Genomic DNA, 14,490 nt, shown 5'->3' with positions numbered 1-14,490 from the left:
TGTCTGTCTGAATGTCTGTCTGTATGTCTGTATGCCTGTCTTTCCCTCAGTCTTTCCGTCTGTCGCTATGTCTGTGTATCCAGCTGCATGTCTGTTTGTATGTCTGTCTCTGTGTTTATCTGTTTGTGTGTCTGTTTGTGTGTCTGTCTGTGTGTCTGTCTGTATGTCTGTCTAAATATCTGTCCTTATCGGTTTATCCCCCCAAATATAATTTTAGATTCATTTTGCTTGTTGGCTGTACATTAATCCTAGTTTTAATTAAAACTTGACGCATAACTAGACCTAAAAATGCCGCAGAGACTTTCTGGGCAGAGGGGAGGGTCCGGGCTATGGAGCAACCTTCCTCCACCTGTCCCAGCCCCCCTTGGCCATCATTTTACTTATAAACAGCTTGAGGTAATACAGTACAGTTTAGGGTAATGTTTTCAAATAAATTAAAATAAGGGGGGGAGGATATGTTTTGTTTGTTTGTTTATACTTTAAATCTGGTTAGGTTAGGTTAGGTTTTATTGGGTACTGGGTAATTAGACCACTACAGGTTTATGCCTTGCATAACTGAGCCACCCCCCCTTCCTCACAGGGGTCAGAAATAGAAAAAAATGATAAATAGGCACTTTGTTTGAAGATTTTAAAGCTTAGATTAAAAACCTTTTAATCAGTAATTAAAAAGTACTTCATGTATCGTAACAAACAAAATTTCTTTATTTAGAACTTTCTGAAGTACTTCAAAACAAACAAAATCAAGTAAGCATTTCTTTCTTTGCGCAAAACTTCTCTACATTAAATACATGTCTGTTTGACTTCATTTTTTTAACAATTAAGAATATTAAATATTGCAGATGTGAATGACTAAAATAATTTACTTGATAATTGGGGATACTTTTGTTTATCATATCTGAGGATTTTATCCTTGATAGAAGACTCAAGAAAATTGGTTTTTGGCTGCTATGCAAAAATTCAATATTTCCTATACTGAGTCTTGCATTTTTCTATCTAGATATATATTTATTTCTCGTATTCATTCGAATCCGGTGGATAGGAACCAGTTCTCGTCCATACGAAAAAACTATGTCTAGTATCGTATTATATCCAGCTTTCTACGAATATAAAAATGTACAATCATAATATGATTAAAACCAGTTTTTTTTAAGCCGGTGCCTTCGGCACCTCGGGGCTAAAAAAAACTAGTTTTAATCTTATAATTGTACATTCTATATCCGCGGAAAGCCGTTTATAACACGATGCGAGAAATAACTATTCTTATCTTTCTAAATATCTGCATTTTAACACACTTTATTTGTTAAAGATTCACTTTAATGAGTTTCTAATAATCTTATTCGTTGGCCCAAAAAATTTGGGTACTTTTTTTTGATTGGTCAAATCTTTTTAACCAACAGTTTTAAGCTACAGTAGGCAGGGAGGAAGGGAGGGGACAATCGATCTAAAATTCATAGTCTTGGACTTTGGGTACCAGAACTCATGCAACTTTTATTTTTTTGGCAAATTTCAAAGACTTTGGGTACCAGCGCAAAGAATGCCGCTAAACCAATTATTCCCAAAGCAGACGACTCTTACTGAACTAACCAAAAACAAAAACTAGCAGACAATTTGAAAAAAATTCAAAACAAGTTTATTTTGGTGTTTAAACAAAATAGTTTTCTTCTGAGAATGGGTGGGATAAACCAGAAATTCTACTGTGATACTTTTGTAACTATCCATTCAAATCAACCCCTTGTCAAATATGAAAAAAAACCTTTTATGGTATTATTTTGAAAGAAAATGCCAGTACTAAGGTCATACCTTTTATGATAAATTACAGACTATTCACAGGAAAATAAGACAGGATAACCTTATGTTAAATACTTTTTTTTCAGTGTTTAATAATTTCTTATTATACAAATCTAATTAAGATTGCTAAGATATCTAAATTTTTGGAATTTTCCAGATATATCGGGTTTTGAAGATATTGACTAAGAACTCTAAAAATTGAATTAATTGCCCATTGTCCCCTCCCTTCCTCTCTGTACAGTAGGGCTAGTTTTGTCATTCATCACTGGGGATATACATCACAATTATCGTCAATTGTCTTATCTCTTTTGATTCCTAGAAACAAGATAATATTTTTTTTTATCTTAGGGTGGATGACATCATAACTTTCTTTAATGGATTCCAAATAATTGATGGAGTTCAACTATCAAATTTTCCAAACAGAGAAGGAGATAGAGGTAAGGCACCAAAAGGGGGAGGGGAAATTAAAGGTTTGTAAACCTCACCTCAAACTTTGAAACCTCTAATTTTACACCCAACAAAATATAAAAAATATTTTAGATTACCCCTCCCCCTAAAACCTTTAAAAACCCTATATTTTACTTTTTCAAAGATTGGACATCATTGGCTTTGACTTACATAGATATAAATATGTAATAGTTAGACTTTCCTTACTCTTACATAGATACAAAGGAAAAAGTAAGTCTGAGGAAACCCTAATTACATGGCTAGCATAGATGTTAGGGCTTCCCTTGCCTTACATAATGGAATTTGTAAGCCACAATTCCTAGGATAGCATAAGAGTTTTAATTTCCAAAGCCTAACTTAGATATATAGAAAAGTTTGAGGCCTAGGAAAACCCAAACATTTAAGCTAGCCCCAGAGTTATAATAATGAAACCCTATCTATGACATGGTGTTGGCCAAGAATCGAACCTAGGAACTACCTGACAACGTTATTATGTTTGTTGGCAAGTTACTTAAGGGGTTTTGCTATTGATAAAAGTCTGGTCCATTATTTTGTGTAGGGGGTGGGACAATGGACTGTAAATTATACTGTTACTTAAAAATTTTGGGTACTATATTAATTTTTGATTGGTTGGCAAAATACTATCAGTGTCCAAACTTTTAAACCAATAATTCTAATCGTCATCATTGGGGAAGTACATAAATTCATCATCTATTGTCTTATCCCTGAAGATATCTGATATTTTAGGATACAATACTCTGACTAACAGCCTTAGATATGGAACAATAGAGGTCGGTGAAGCCATTCTCATTCTACAGCCAGGAATAAATCATCAAAACATATTTCTTAATTATTATTTTTCATTTTTAATGTCTGTAGCATAGCTCTCTTTCGCCTACGCTTAAACTAGATGTAGTTTTCCCTCAAGTGACGTCCCCTCCCCCCTCTTGGTTATTTTTAAAATAAATTAAAAATAATGGGGTCGAAGGGTTAATTTTTTCCTCTATGACTAAACCCTGGAGAAGACCCTATACCTGCAGTACCCTAACCCTGCAGGGCTATCCATTACCAAATATAACTAAACCTAAACTGACATAAAAGCTCTTTATCTTCTCATTTTTAAATCACAAAAGAGTTGTATTTGTGCTATTTAAAGAAATTAAATTTGACTAGGCGAAAAGTCAAATAAAAACCTTTCTGGGAAGAATTGAATAAAGGGACAGTGTGAGCGTTATATAGCAAATAAGTCAGATTTTTAATTAATTTTTCAAATGATTAAAATAATTGGGTATGCGTTGTTTATTTGCTGTACCATTAGTAACATTATTTTATACAAATGCCTGCCTGCAAATGAATTCCAACGTCATAAAAATGAGAGATGAGGAGAGGGAAACAAAACCCCTAAAAAAGAGATGGATAACCCCTCATTTTTATGACGTCACATGCTGATTTTTTAAGCGCCTTTTTTCACATACTTGTCGCAGATATGTTGGTTTCAGTCTTAATTTATTCATATTACACTGATGATTGAATATATAGTTCTTGCCACTGAGAAGCTACCACATCAACTAAATCCAACTCAGCTTACAAATGCTCTGATAGTTGCTGCTCAAAGAAATTATGTCCAAACTCTCCAGGTAAAAAGATGTGTACTAAACCAGGTCCAACAACACAGGATAACTGTCCATAGACCCAGGGTATTTGGTTAAGTAAAACATATCAGACAACTAAATCTTTAATTGCATAACCTTTGTCTGAAAGTCCTAAATGTGCATGTTTTGGGCCAAGACATTCCCTCTACTCCAACTATTGATGATGTGCACCTGAAATAGGAGAAGTAGCAACCGTTTTTTTGTTGTTGTAAAACTCTTAGACTTGTATCTCTATTACAGGCCAAGATATTAATTGATTTACAATCACCTGTTTCTGTAATGTTATCACCTTGTTATTGTTTGACCATTGTTATCAAATCTTAAATTATTTCAGTTTTTGTTGAAGAACAAAGTGAATGTCAATTCGAAGGATGAAAGAGGTATGCCAAGATAATTTTGTCCACAAGTAACAAAAAACGTAGTGGGACAAATTCACTCCAAAATCAGCCACGTGACGTTATAAAAATGAGGGATTATCCATTTCTGTTATAGGGGTTTTCTTTCCAACTTCTCCTCAAATCTATCTAATTTTTATGACGTCACGTGGCTGGTTTTTGAATGATTTCCCCTCCCCCTACCAAAAAACTTTGGATATTACCACGCTTATAAATTTTTTCACAACACTACAAAAAATTTTCCATACTAATTGAAATCTAAATGATTAGTATTATCAGGGAATTTAAATCTTCAAAATGCTCAATGAAGATTCTAAGGACTATTAAGTGCGCTAAAACAACAATGACCTATAAAAGAGAAAATTCAAACTGAAATAGCAAAATTCAACCCGTCTAATAGCTATCTTAATGTTTGCTCAAAGTTGTACTTGTTGATTACTAAAAATTTAGTTTTTCATTGAAGATGTATATTGATTTATCGTTCATTGCCTTATCCCTTAAAATCGCTTACCATCGCAAAAATAAATGGAGCAAATCATTATATTTATTGATTTTACACCATTGCTTCAGCTAGTTGTCACATTATCAAATTAAGGGTAATACCTTTTATCATCATTGGGGATGTATATCCATTCATTGTTGATTGTTCTTTTAAACCTCTTGAATGGTTAACCATGATAAATTAATATTTCAGGAAGATCCGTGCTCTACAATGCCGCGAGATACAAAAAGGTAATTCTTAAACAAAAATAACAGGACGATTGCCTGTGTGTGTGTGTGTGTCTGTCTATTTGTCTGTTTGTGGCGAAGATTCTCGCTAACCACTGGATTGATATGGTTCTCCATTACAGTGAAGCTTCTTATAGGTCTTGAGTAGGTTCACATTTTTTTTCAGTAAACTGAAAATTTATAAGATTATTCAAGTTGTGTTGGCACAAAAGAACCGGAGCCCGGCAAACAAAACTGGTATTGGATTTCTGATTTTAAAAAAAATGTAGAAAATTATCTGTAATAAGACACTAAACCTGATTTTTCTGTATAGCTTAGAACCAGTTCTAATCCAGCGGATATTCAACGGTTTTAACGCCCTTTAGGAAACTTTAAAAAAGAATGTTCTATATAATATTTATTTATTTACATAAAACATAATATTTTAGAAAGAGTGTTGTGATATTTTGTTGGACTATGGAGCTGTCATCACAAATAAAGAAGGTAAAAAATTGCATTTTAAAAATCGCTGTAAAAAATATTATCGTTGAAAGTATGTCATCCTTGAACACTTTTTATTTTAGCCATATAGTCCATATAAACCCTTAAATTTGTATATCGATATAATGCCAATAAGAAATTGTACTGGTCTTCAAAGTTGTATAAGCACATTCATTTATTTGTTGGTGTTAATCCTTTAGGTAACCAATAAACCGATTGGGCTCTACTCTTCGGGAAATATACCTACTGGTCCTGTGATGGGTTTAAGCTATTTTCTAGGGGGGTGGGACACCCCCTCCCCCCCAAAAAAGAAAAATACCCCTTCCCCCCAAAAAAACTTTTAAGACTAAAATTAAAAATGAGGGTTAAGGACTAACCCCCCCCCCAAAAAAAATAAAAAAAAATTTCTTTTTAAATCTAAAATACAAAAAATAAGTTTCGACACCCTCCCTCCTCCTCAAGTATCCCTAGAGGCCTCTAGGGGCGTATCCGCTAATTAAATATAAAATTTTAGAGTTGAATATGCTATTTGCCCAGAAGGACAAAACTATTATAGAAAATCTTCTCAATCTATTGATAAAGGTAAAGTTTTAAATTAAAAAAATGTTTATCTGTTCGTTTGTCCGTCTGTATGTATGGCTTTCAGAATGTTTTGTAATTTCCTCTGTCCTTAAGAGTTCTTGAATGATTTCCTTTAAATCTGCCTGGCATTCTGTCCGAGCGCCTGTCTGTTCAGATGTTGTCGGTCAGTCTAACTGTCTGTTGTTTGTTTGTCTATAAGTTTGTCTGTCTGTCCTTCCATTTGTCTGTCCATCCGTCTGTCTATCTCTTCATTTGTTTGTTGTTTATCTTTATATACGTTCATCTGTCTTTTTGTCCTTCTGTATTTTCATTTGTTATGATTATAACCATCTGTCTGTCTGTATATCATTCAATCTATCTATCTCATTCGGTTCGCTGGTCTTTCCGTCAGCCTAACTAACACAAAAAATTGTCTATCTTTAATAGCAGCTGAGAAATTTATCTTTCTCTCTAAAGGTTTCTTACAGATGGACAGACGGATGAACAGTCTTCCTTACAGAAGGACATTTTAAATAATAGAGTAGCTTTTCTAGTAAAAATGCTCAACTTAAATTTTTGTTATATTAGAAGTTTATTGGAAACGGGTCAAAGCAGAATGAACGACATCTTGACATCATTTTAGAGTCAGAAGCAGGTAAAACCTTTTCCAGAATAAAACTTACAATTTATCGTTTACAGTCCGCAGAAATCTGTCTTTTGTACGATGCGATGCAAAACTTTATTATAATTAGGCTTAGTCCTAACAACAGTACGTCCTTCCGTAACATATAGCTCTTATAGTTAATGTAGGCATGTTATTATTATCATGGTGATTCTTGTAACAATTAGGGACAATTTGAAAAGCGTAGCGACACTGTAATCATTACCAGAAAGTCAGTATGTCCATTTTAAAAAGTCCCACATTTCCTCAAAATGCCTAGCGAACAAATTTGTTTGACACTATTTGAAAATTAGGTAGGTTCACTTTTTTTTATCTATGCCTTACCCCTGCGGGAGTCCTAACCTCATCTCAGCAAAAAAACTGCGCCGCAATCCCCACCAATTGCTTAATAAAAAAATATGGGAGGGTTTCTTTGATCAACAAGGCACTTAATTGGTTCATTTTTAGGCAAATTATTTTCGAAAATTCAGGCTGGTTAATCCAAAATTGATGTACATGTCCAATGATGATAAAGTTACCACTTCTGTAGATACAACTATTGATTGAAGCATTTGGACACTTTATGAATCAACCAATCAAAATCTAATAAAAGCCAGGGATCTAAATAAATAAGACAATGGTCAATAAATTGATGTACATCCCAAGTGATGATACACAAAATTCTGTAGATTATGATCAGTGGTTGAAATGTGTGAACACTCAACTTCATGAACCAAACAAACACTATTCAATAAAACTCACAAAAGTTGTTAAGCTAACAAATAAGAAAACTTGGATAGTAAAGTTTGGGTACTTAATAAATTTGATTTTTTTCCCAGTTGCAACCTATCTGGACATTTTGAAGAAAGAGAAAATCAGGTAGATTTGATTGAAGATCTTATCCAGATCAATATCGGCAGGATTAGAACCGGTTTTCAGTCATACATAAAAATCATGCATAGCATCGTATTACAGACAACTTTTTACGAATTCTTAAATAAAAAGCATAATATTAATACCAGTTTAATAGCCCGGACCTTCAACCCCTAGGGGCTAAAAAACTGGTTTATATTTTTAATTTTAATTTTGATATCAGCAGAAAGTTGTCTATAACACGATCTGATAAATGAATCTTCTATGCTTATGGTCAGCCCGTGTACATACTGGATAGCTTTTATTGTTAATTAAAGTCTGTTAGAAATTTTCAACAATATATCTATGCATAGTTATGATTTACTCCTGTTTAGTGGCATATAAAACTTTGGGGACTAGTGTAATAAACAGCCCAATGTCCCCTTTCTCTCCAAACAGAGCAATATGGTTCTCCTTTAAAGTAAAGCTTTTTAGAGGTTCATGGAGGGTTTTTATTAACTTTTAGGAGGGAAACACTACTCACGCAAGAAAAATTCAAAATATAAAAATAAAATTTGCGAGATCCTAAGCAACAGACAGACAGTTAGTTAGACATCATGTTTGTTTTTTACAAGGATTGTTGATATGTTGAAAAATTTGGATCAAGAAAAGCAAAATAAGTTCATACTACAACATCTAATTCAGGTAAGCACACAAAACTTATCCTTATAATAAAGTAACAGGATAGCTGTTTGTTTGTTTGTACCGAAGGATCCCGCTAACCACTGAACCCATAAGGTTCTCCTTAACAGGGTAGCTTCTCAAAGGTCCTGGGAAGGTTTAAAACTATTTTGGGGGAGGGTAACGCCACATTCCCAAGAGAAATAGCCCCACCGAAAAAAAAATTACTAATCTCCCCCCCAAAAAAAATTATTAAAAAAATCTAATTTCAAATGGGAGAGTGACCCCCTTCCCCTCAAAAAATCATCCCCGCCCAATAAACAATTAAGCTAACAAATTCAACCCCCCAATTCTCAAGTGCCCAGAGAGTCCTCTAGGGGTGTATCCGCTAGAGTAGTAACAAAGCAACTCAGAGTTTTCCATCAAAGTGTCTTTCATAAACTGAAAATAAGAGAAAAAGTTTTTATTGCTCGCTTATTTATTACGTTAGATCATAAGGTTAAATTTTAATAGAATCTGGGTAGCCATGTAGGGCTAGGCCCCTCGCGGTTAAGTACCTTTATAAGGGCAATTAGTGTTCAAATAAGTTTTGTAACAACATTTTCTCATTTGTTGGCTTCACTTTGAGTAATTTTAAAAATCTTATGAATTAGTTTGTACCAGCAGTGTCCAAACTTTACCAATCTTACAATCAATCAATCTATGAATTGATACATAATATGAATGTATAATTTAGGGATCTGAAAATAGCAAGGGATACATTGTAGAACAGATTTGCAGACTTATGCTGGAAGATGATAATATTGATATTAGAGAAACTTTAACTGGACTCTTCAGGAAGAATAATGGTATGTTCTATAATTCAACTTTGCAGGAGTGAGCAAGACAGACAAAGTGTCTCAAAAATCAGCCATGTGACGTAATAAAAATGAGGAATTATCCATCTCTTTTTTGGGGGTTTTCATTCCCACTTCATGTCTCATCTCCCATATTTTTATGACGTCACATGGCTGATTTTTAAAACACTTTGTCTGGTTACAGGATTGAGATCCATTCTTCCTTCTGGAGGCAAAATTTATAGGAAATCTAACACATAACAAACAACCAACCATTTAAATGCACGAACTTTTCTATTGTGCATTGATATGTGGTATTGAGTTCTATAGAAAAGGCTTTTTAAGACTATTACTGTTGTCAGCTAAGTAGCTGTAGGTATTACTTAATCATCTTTAGTATACAGTTTGGTTCATAATAAAATCTAACAACTCCAATCAGCAAGCAGACAAATTAGGTATTCAAGTTTCGATAATACCATTCTTAAACCTTATTGATTAGTGATTTATCTTAAACGTCTAACATTACACACATGCTAGCACATTATAGCATATGGGGTGTTACCTCACCCATGTCGAATATGGCAGGTGTCCCAAATTAGGTCAATTTAATTTATGATTCTATTAGAAGAGGAGCTTTGGGATATGAGTTTTGTATCTGACTATTGAGAAACCAAACTGTCTAACAATCTACCTATAAAATATTTTAGTAGAACCTAGTAATAGTGTCTGAGTGATTATGACGTAAAAACAAAATTAGCCAATGAGAGGCCATTATTTACCATTGGTAAAATTTATAGTGCCCTCTCATTGGCTAACTTTTTTTTACGTCATAATCAGTCCGACACTTTTACTAGGTTAATATTAGTAAGCAAATGGGGACTTGAATTGGAACTCTAGCCAACAAAACTCAATGTATAACCACTGATTTAGTTAACCATGTTTTATTTATATTAAAGGTGAATTGACTCCTGATCTACCTGGAAAATATATCAAGTGTCTTGATGCAATCTTCTTCAGTAAACTATTCAAGGAAAGAGTTTAAATTATTTTTCATGAAAAGAAACATTTTTTACTTGGATAGAAATACATTTTCTGAGCACCAAAGTTCAGTAAAGATATTTTATTTGTCATATACAGTAGAAGCAAATTTGGTATGAATTTGTTTTGTACTGTAAAATTGTCAATTATTTTTTTTAATAACCTCACTTTTCTCTAATGATTGAATCTCATAGGATATTCAAAGTGAGCAAATCCTTTTTATCCACTTCCTTATATTTTAATAGTTGCAAAAATAAATTATTCAAACTTCTGAATATTCCAGAATGAAGGTTATGATGATGACAGGAGAATAGTTTTTATGAAATACCATTTGATCCTGGCAGCCAGAAACATGAAGTATGACATTGTTGAACAAATTTGCGGAGGTCTCAGGTAAATAAATCCACCTTTGAGGCAGAATGCATGTGATCCCTTGAAAAGCTTGGGAATTTAGAAGTAATAGTTTCAAACGGTATATTAATAACTAAAGACAGGTAAGTGAATGTCAGGATGGTATTAAATTTAAACAGACATACAAAAGACATAAAAAAATGTGAATAATCACTACAATTTAAAGCATAAAGTAAAATATTATTGACCAGATTTTAATTATATCCAATAAGTTACCACCTTTCTTGTGATTGAGTTGAAAAAATTACACATTTACTTGTTACCAGGGTGGCAATGGATTATATCTTGACCCAAACCATTCTGAATAAAATTAACACCTATTGCTGCAACATCAAAGAAAGACATTTAGGAAGAGAATGTCTTTGCCAATGAACATGTCATTACAATAGGACCTCCAGGAAAAGGTGATGAATAAATAGGTTGTTATTCTTTAAATACAATGTGATGTAGTTAACGCTAGATTTTTTTATACATATCTATTTACCAGGATGGATTTTGCTGATAAAAGAAGTGAAATAATTCATTTCAAAGGAAATTTGTGTTAAATCAAAACTTGACTCTTGGATGAATAACTTTATAGTTTAATTAATTCCAGTAGTTTTTTAATCAAGAATGATATTGATTGTTGTTTGTAATGAATTTTTTATACTTTTTTTTTACAATATTTGAAAGGACTTGCCTAACTAAATCTTTAACTAAATCTAAGGAAAAATATCTCAAATGTTTTCTCACGCTATCTTCACATAGTTTATTGTGGTAATTTGTATATTCTTTCATAAAGATTAAAAATGGCAAAATTGTGCATGCACAATAGTTGAGAGAGTATCCAATAATCCACATGCAAAACTTGCAATTATTTCATGTAAGAATTTTATAATTGCTTGACACTTATTTTGCATAAACAGAAAGCCTGGAAAGAGAGAACCATTGTGAGATTTGGTTGAAGACAGCTCTCAATTGTGCTAATGAGAATGAGGATAGTAATTCAGCCAGAGAAATTCTGATGGTGGAACGACAGATTCATCAAACTAAAAGGGAAGCTTTGGAGTGTCTCAAGGTGAGTTTCTAATCCCCTAAAATAGCATTAAGCTTTGCCTATATACACTTAATAAAAAGTCCAATTCTTGACCACACACAGCATCATAACTAATGATATTACAAATTGTACTTTTGCTACTTGAGATACACAAAAATTTTAAGATTAGGAGGAAAAGCCTTAGGCCAATAGAGAAGCAACTGATTACTGCACACTCAGTTATATAGTTATGACTTCTGGACAAAGTTAATGAAATTTATGGCCAAACACTTGATCAAGCAAAATATAGTATACATAAGGACACCTAAGTAACACATTGCATGTGTTATATAAATCCCCTTACCAGCGATTATGGCATAACACATACTAATCTTCAAAATATTTACCTAAAGATATCCCTGTTTTGTGCTAGTTATAAAAGTAATCTTTTCATTAGAACAGTAACTATATGCACAACTTTGTATGAAAGTAATACTAAACTGAGTTGTGCATATTTATGGGCTAAGGCATTCCCATAAGTTTTACTATTGCTATCACAGGCCTGACATATCAGCAATAGGTAAGTCTCTAGTATGAATCACTGAGATTCAGACTCTAAACTTGATACCTTGCCGACAGCCAGTCACAACATTACCAATTATGTTTTAATACCAAGGATATTTTTTAGAATAATTTGGACAAAGCACCTCTTTTGACATGGAGTATTTCAACACTCAGCAAACAATACAATGTTACAAGGAAAACAAGATTATTTTAAAATCCTAAATTACAATTTTAGATTTTTCCATAGATTTTTTGTAATGAAGCTACTTTAAAATTGGCTTTGATTGTCTGTCCTTACATCAATCTATTATGCTATGGGGGAAATCTAATGTTCTTGGATGCTATTCAAGAAAGATGGCTGATTTTTTATGTGATGATTCCCAACATAAAAGGCATCTATTCATGATATATTGTGCTTTGCAGATTGATATTGTCATCCTTGTTGATTAATTTTAGTAGGTAAATTCACTCTAAAACTTCAGGCACCTAAAAATCTTAAATGTTACCTAAGAATTCTTACCTAAGTTTAAAACTTGTTTTGTGTGATCAGTGAGTTTCTGTCCTGGGTGATAGCCCTGGTAATTGTCTGTGTTGAAACAATTGGCCTTGACTATCTACTATCAGCATTTGATATTTACTCAGATTATCAACTTCTTTATCAATATTATCAATACGCATTTGATTCAGGTAATCAGGATGTATATTAGTTCAGGTATATTTTTTTACCTACCCATAAACAGTTGCAACTCATTATCATGCTCTGCTGGGACTTACACACACAGGACGTGCAATCAAATGGTTGGTTGTCTGTTGGATGTTACATAACCTAATATTCTTTGGTATTAGAGTATCACATCCTATTACATGCAAATAATGCTATGGCTTCTCTTGATGATTCCAAAAAAATGTTAGGAGAATTTTAAATATCAAGGTAATTAACTAGGTAGGTAAATCTAGAATGCAGGTCCATAAAAATGTATGTAACACTTATGAGGAAATATAGATTTTTATTTTGTAGAAATGAATGTAACATCTACAATATTTGATGGTATGGAATACAATGTTACATGTGATGCACAGTTTACTGACAAACAACTGAAAGATGATTTCAAAGGTGCTGTTCTGTTTGCTATAATTATTACAAGTATATTTGAAGTAAGCCATATTATTAAATCACATGCTTTCAGTTAAACCAATTTCTTGGCAATTTGTGGTCTTCTTTTACAGTGCCAAACAAAACATCATTATTTATAGTTGCCTACTGGATGACAATAATCTTCTTGGCTATACTAGGTCTTGTTTATGTCTTCAGTGTGTTCACTGCCAGGAATGGCATTCCGGAGTCATTTATTTAACATTAATCCAAAAAGAATTTATCTAAAAAAAATTGATTCACTTCAATTTTTAGCCTGGATTCATCCAATATTCGAATATGTTTTTCATTAATATACCAATAAAGAAAAAACAACTGAAAAACGGATTTTGTGTATACTTATTTACTAAAATCCAAATTTAATCTAGACAAATATGCAAATATGGCTCTTTTAAAAAATTGGATGAAATTCTCATCCTAGTTCTGTGAAAAGTGTTCAGATTGCCATATTTGCTAGAGCCCCAACAATGCTAAAGAGAAGAAAGCCAAGATATAGTACCATCACATACAAGTTTCTCAAGTTTTTATACCTCCTATTTTGGCCCATTGCTCATGTCTTTAATCAGATTAGGTCAGAGCTGAAGAATGAATAAATTTTTCGATAGATTCACATACTTTTTCTATGAAACCCATTTTAGTTAGAATTTTGCTCTATCAGGGATTATTAATTATACCATTGCATTGCTTAGTAAGAGTAAGAAATATGCCTTGGCATAAAAAGGAGCAGCTCCTAACTATGTAAATGTAGTACTTCCAGACAAAGTCTGTATAAATTAATAGTTTGTTGTCTGAAGGCTGTAAATTTACTTAGGATAGAAAATGAGACATTTTATCCTTGATTGTAGGACCTGACATTACAGTGTCAAGAACAACAATTACAGCTGCTTATAGGAACTTTACTAGGTAAATACTAAGAAATTGCTCAGCTCTGATACCTAGATACCACAAATCAGAGAAGAAGACAGATTATCAGGATGATGCCATCCAGGACAAGTCAGTCTGGAGAGCAATTAAATTGGTTGAACAGGATTGGATTCTACTTGCATTATAGTAGCACAACTAATCTGTAGTTAAGATATATCAAAGTGCCTGTCTGTCTCTCTAATCATCCATAAATCATTTACTTGCAGCCCACGTTAGCTTCTTGACAAAAGTTGTGCATCTAAAGGGTGGACCAAGCAGTTTTAGGAGAAACAGACATTCATGCAGATTTTGTATAATAACATG

The 14,490-nt window shown here is 33.0% G+C and overlaps 1 protein-coding gene across 1 annotated transcript; it reads left to right on the top strand.

The window, feature by feature from the left end:
• The first annotated feature begins 267 nt into the window (after positions 1-267).
• On the top strand, positions 268-14,351 carry LOC145335084 (uncharacterized). Its single transcript, XM_080180795.1, has 23 exons — positions 268-396; positions 710-744; positions 2,137-2,225; positions 2,983-3,057; positions 3,775-3,872; positions 4,222-4,267; positions 4,977-5,014; positions 5,440-5,494; positions 6,006-6,073; positions 6,641-6,707; positions 7,553-7,592; positions 8,201-8,270; positions 8,983-9,094; positions 10,039-10,112; positions 10,404-10,513; positions 11,019-11,062; positions 11,437-11,588; positions 12,235-12,305; positions 12,661-12,797; positions 13,129-13,224; positions 13,365-13,437; positions 13,721-13,834; positions 14,203-14,351. The coding sequence occupies exons 1-23, from the start codon at positions 289-291 to the stop codon at positions 14,312-14,314; spliced, it is 1,884 nt and encodes a 627-aa protein (XP_080036921.1). The 5' UTR covers positions 268-288; the 3' UTR covers positions 14,315-14,351.
• The last annotated feature ends 139 nt before the right edge of the window (positions 14,352-14,490 follow it).

The sequence above is a fragment of the Acartia tonsa genome, chromosome 13, assembly GCF_053477335.1.
Source record: "Acartia tonsa isolate MP-2025a chromosome 13, ASM5347733v1, whole genome shotgun sequence".
In the NCBI taxonomy this organism is placed as follows: Eukaryota; Metazoa; Arthropoda; class Copepoda; order Calanoida; family Acartiidae; genus Acartia; species Acartia tonsa.
This window is presented reverse-complemented; position numbering and strand designations above follow the sequence as displayed.

Excerpts from the sequence above, each read along its gene's own strand:
- LOC145335084 (XM_080180795.1), top strand. The coding sequence starts at position 289 with ATGCCGCAGAGACTTTCTGGGCAGAGGGGAGGGTCCGGGCTATGGAGC. Across the intron at positions 3,873-4,221 it reads ATTATGTCCAAACTCTCCAG|TTTTTGTTGAAGAACAAAGT; the intron begins GTAAAAAGATGT and ends AAATTATTTCAG. Across the intron at positions 13,438-13,720 it reads TTCAGTGTGTTCACTGCCAG|AGCCCCAACAATGCTAAAGA; the intron begins GAATGGCATTCC and ends CATATTTGCTAG.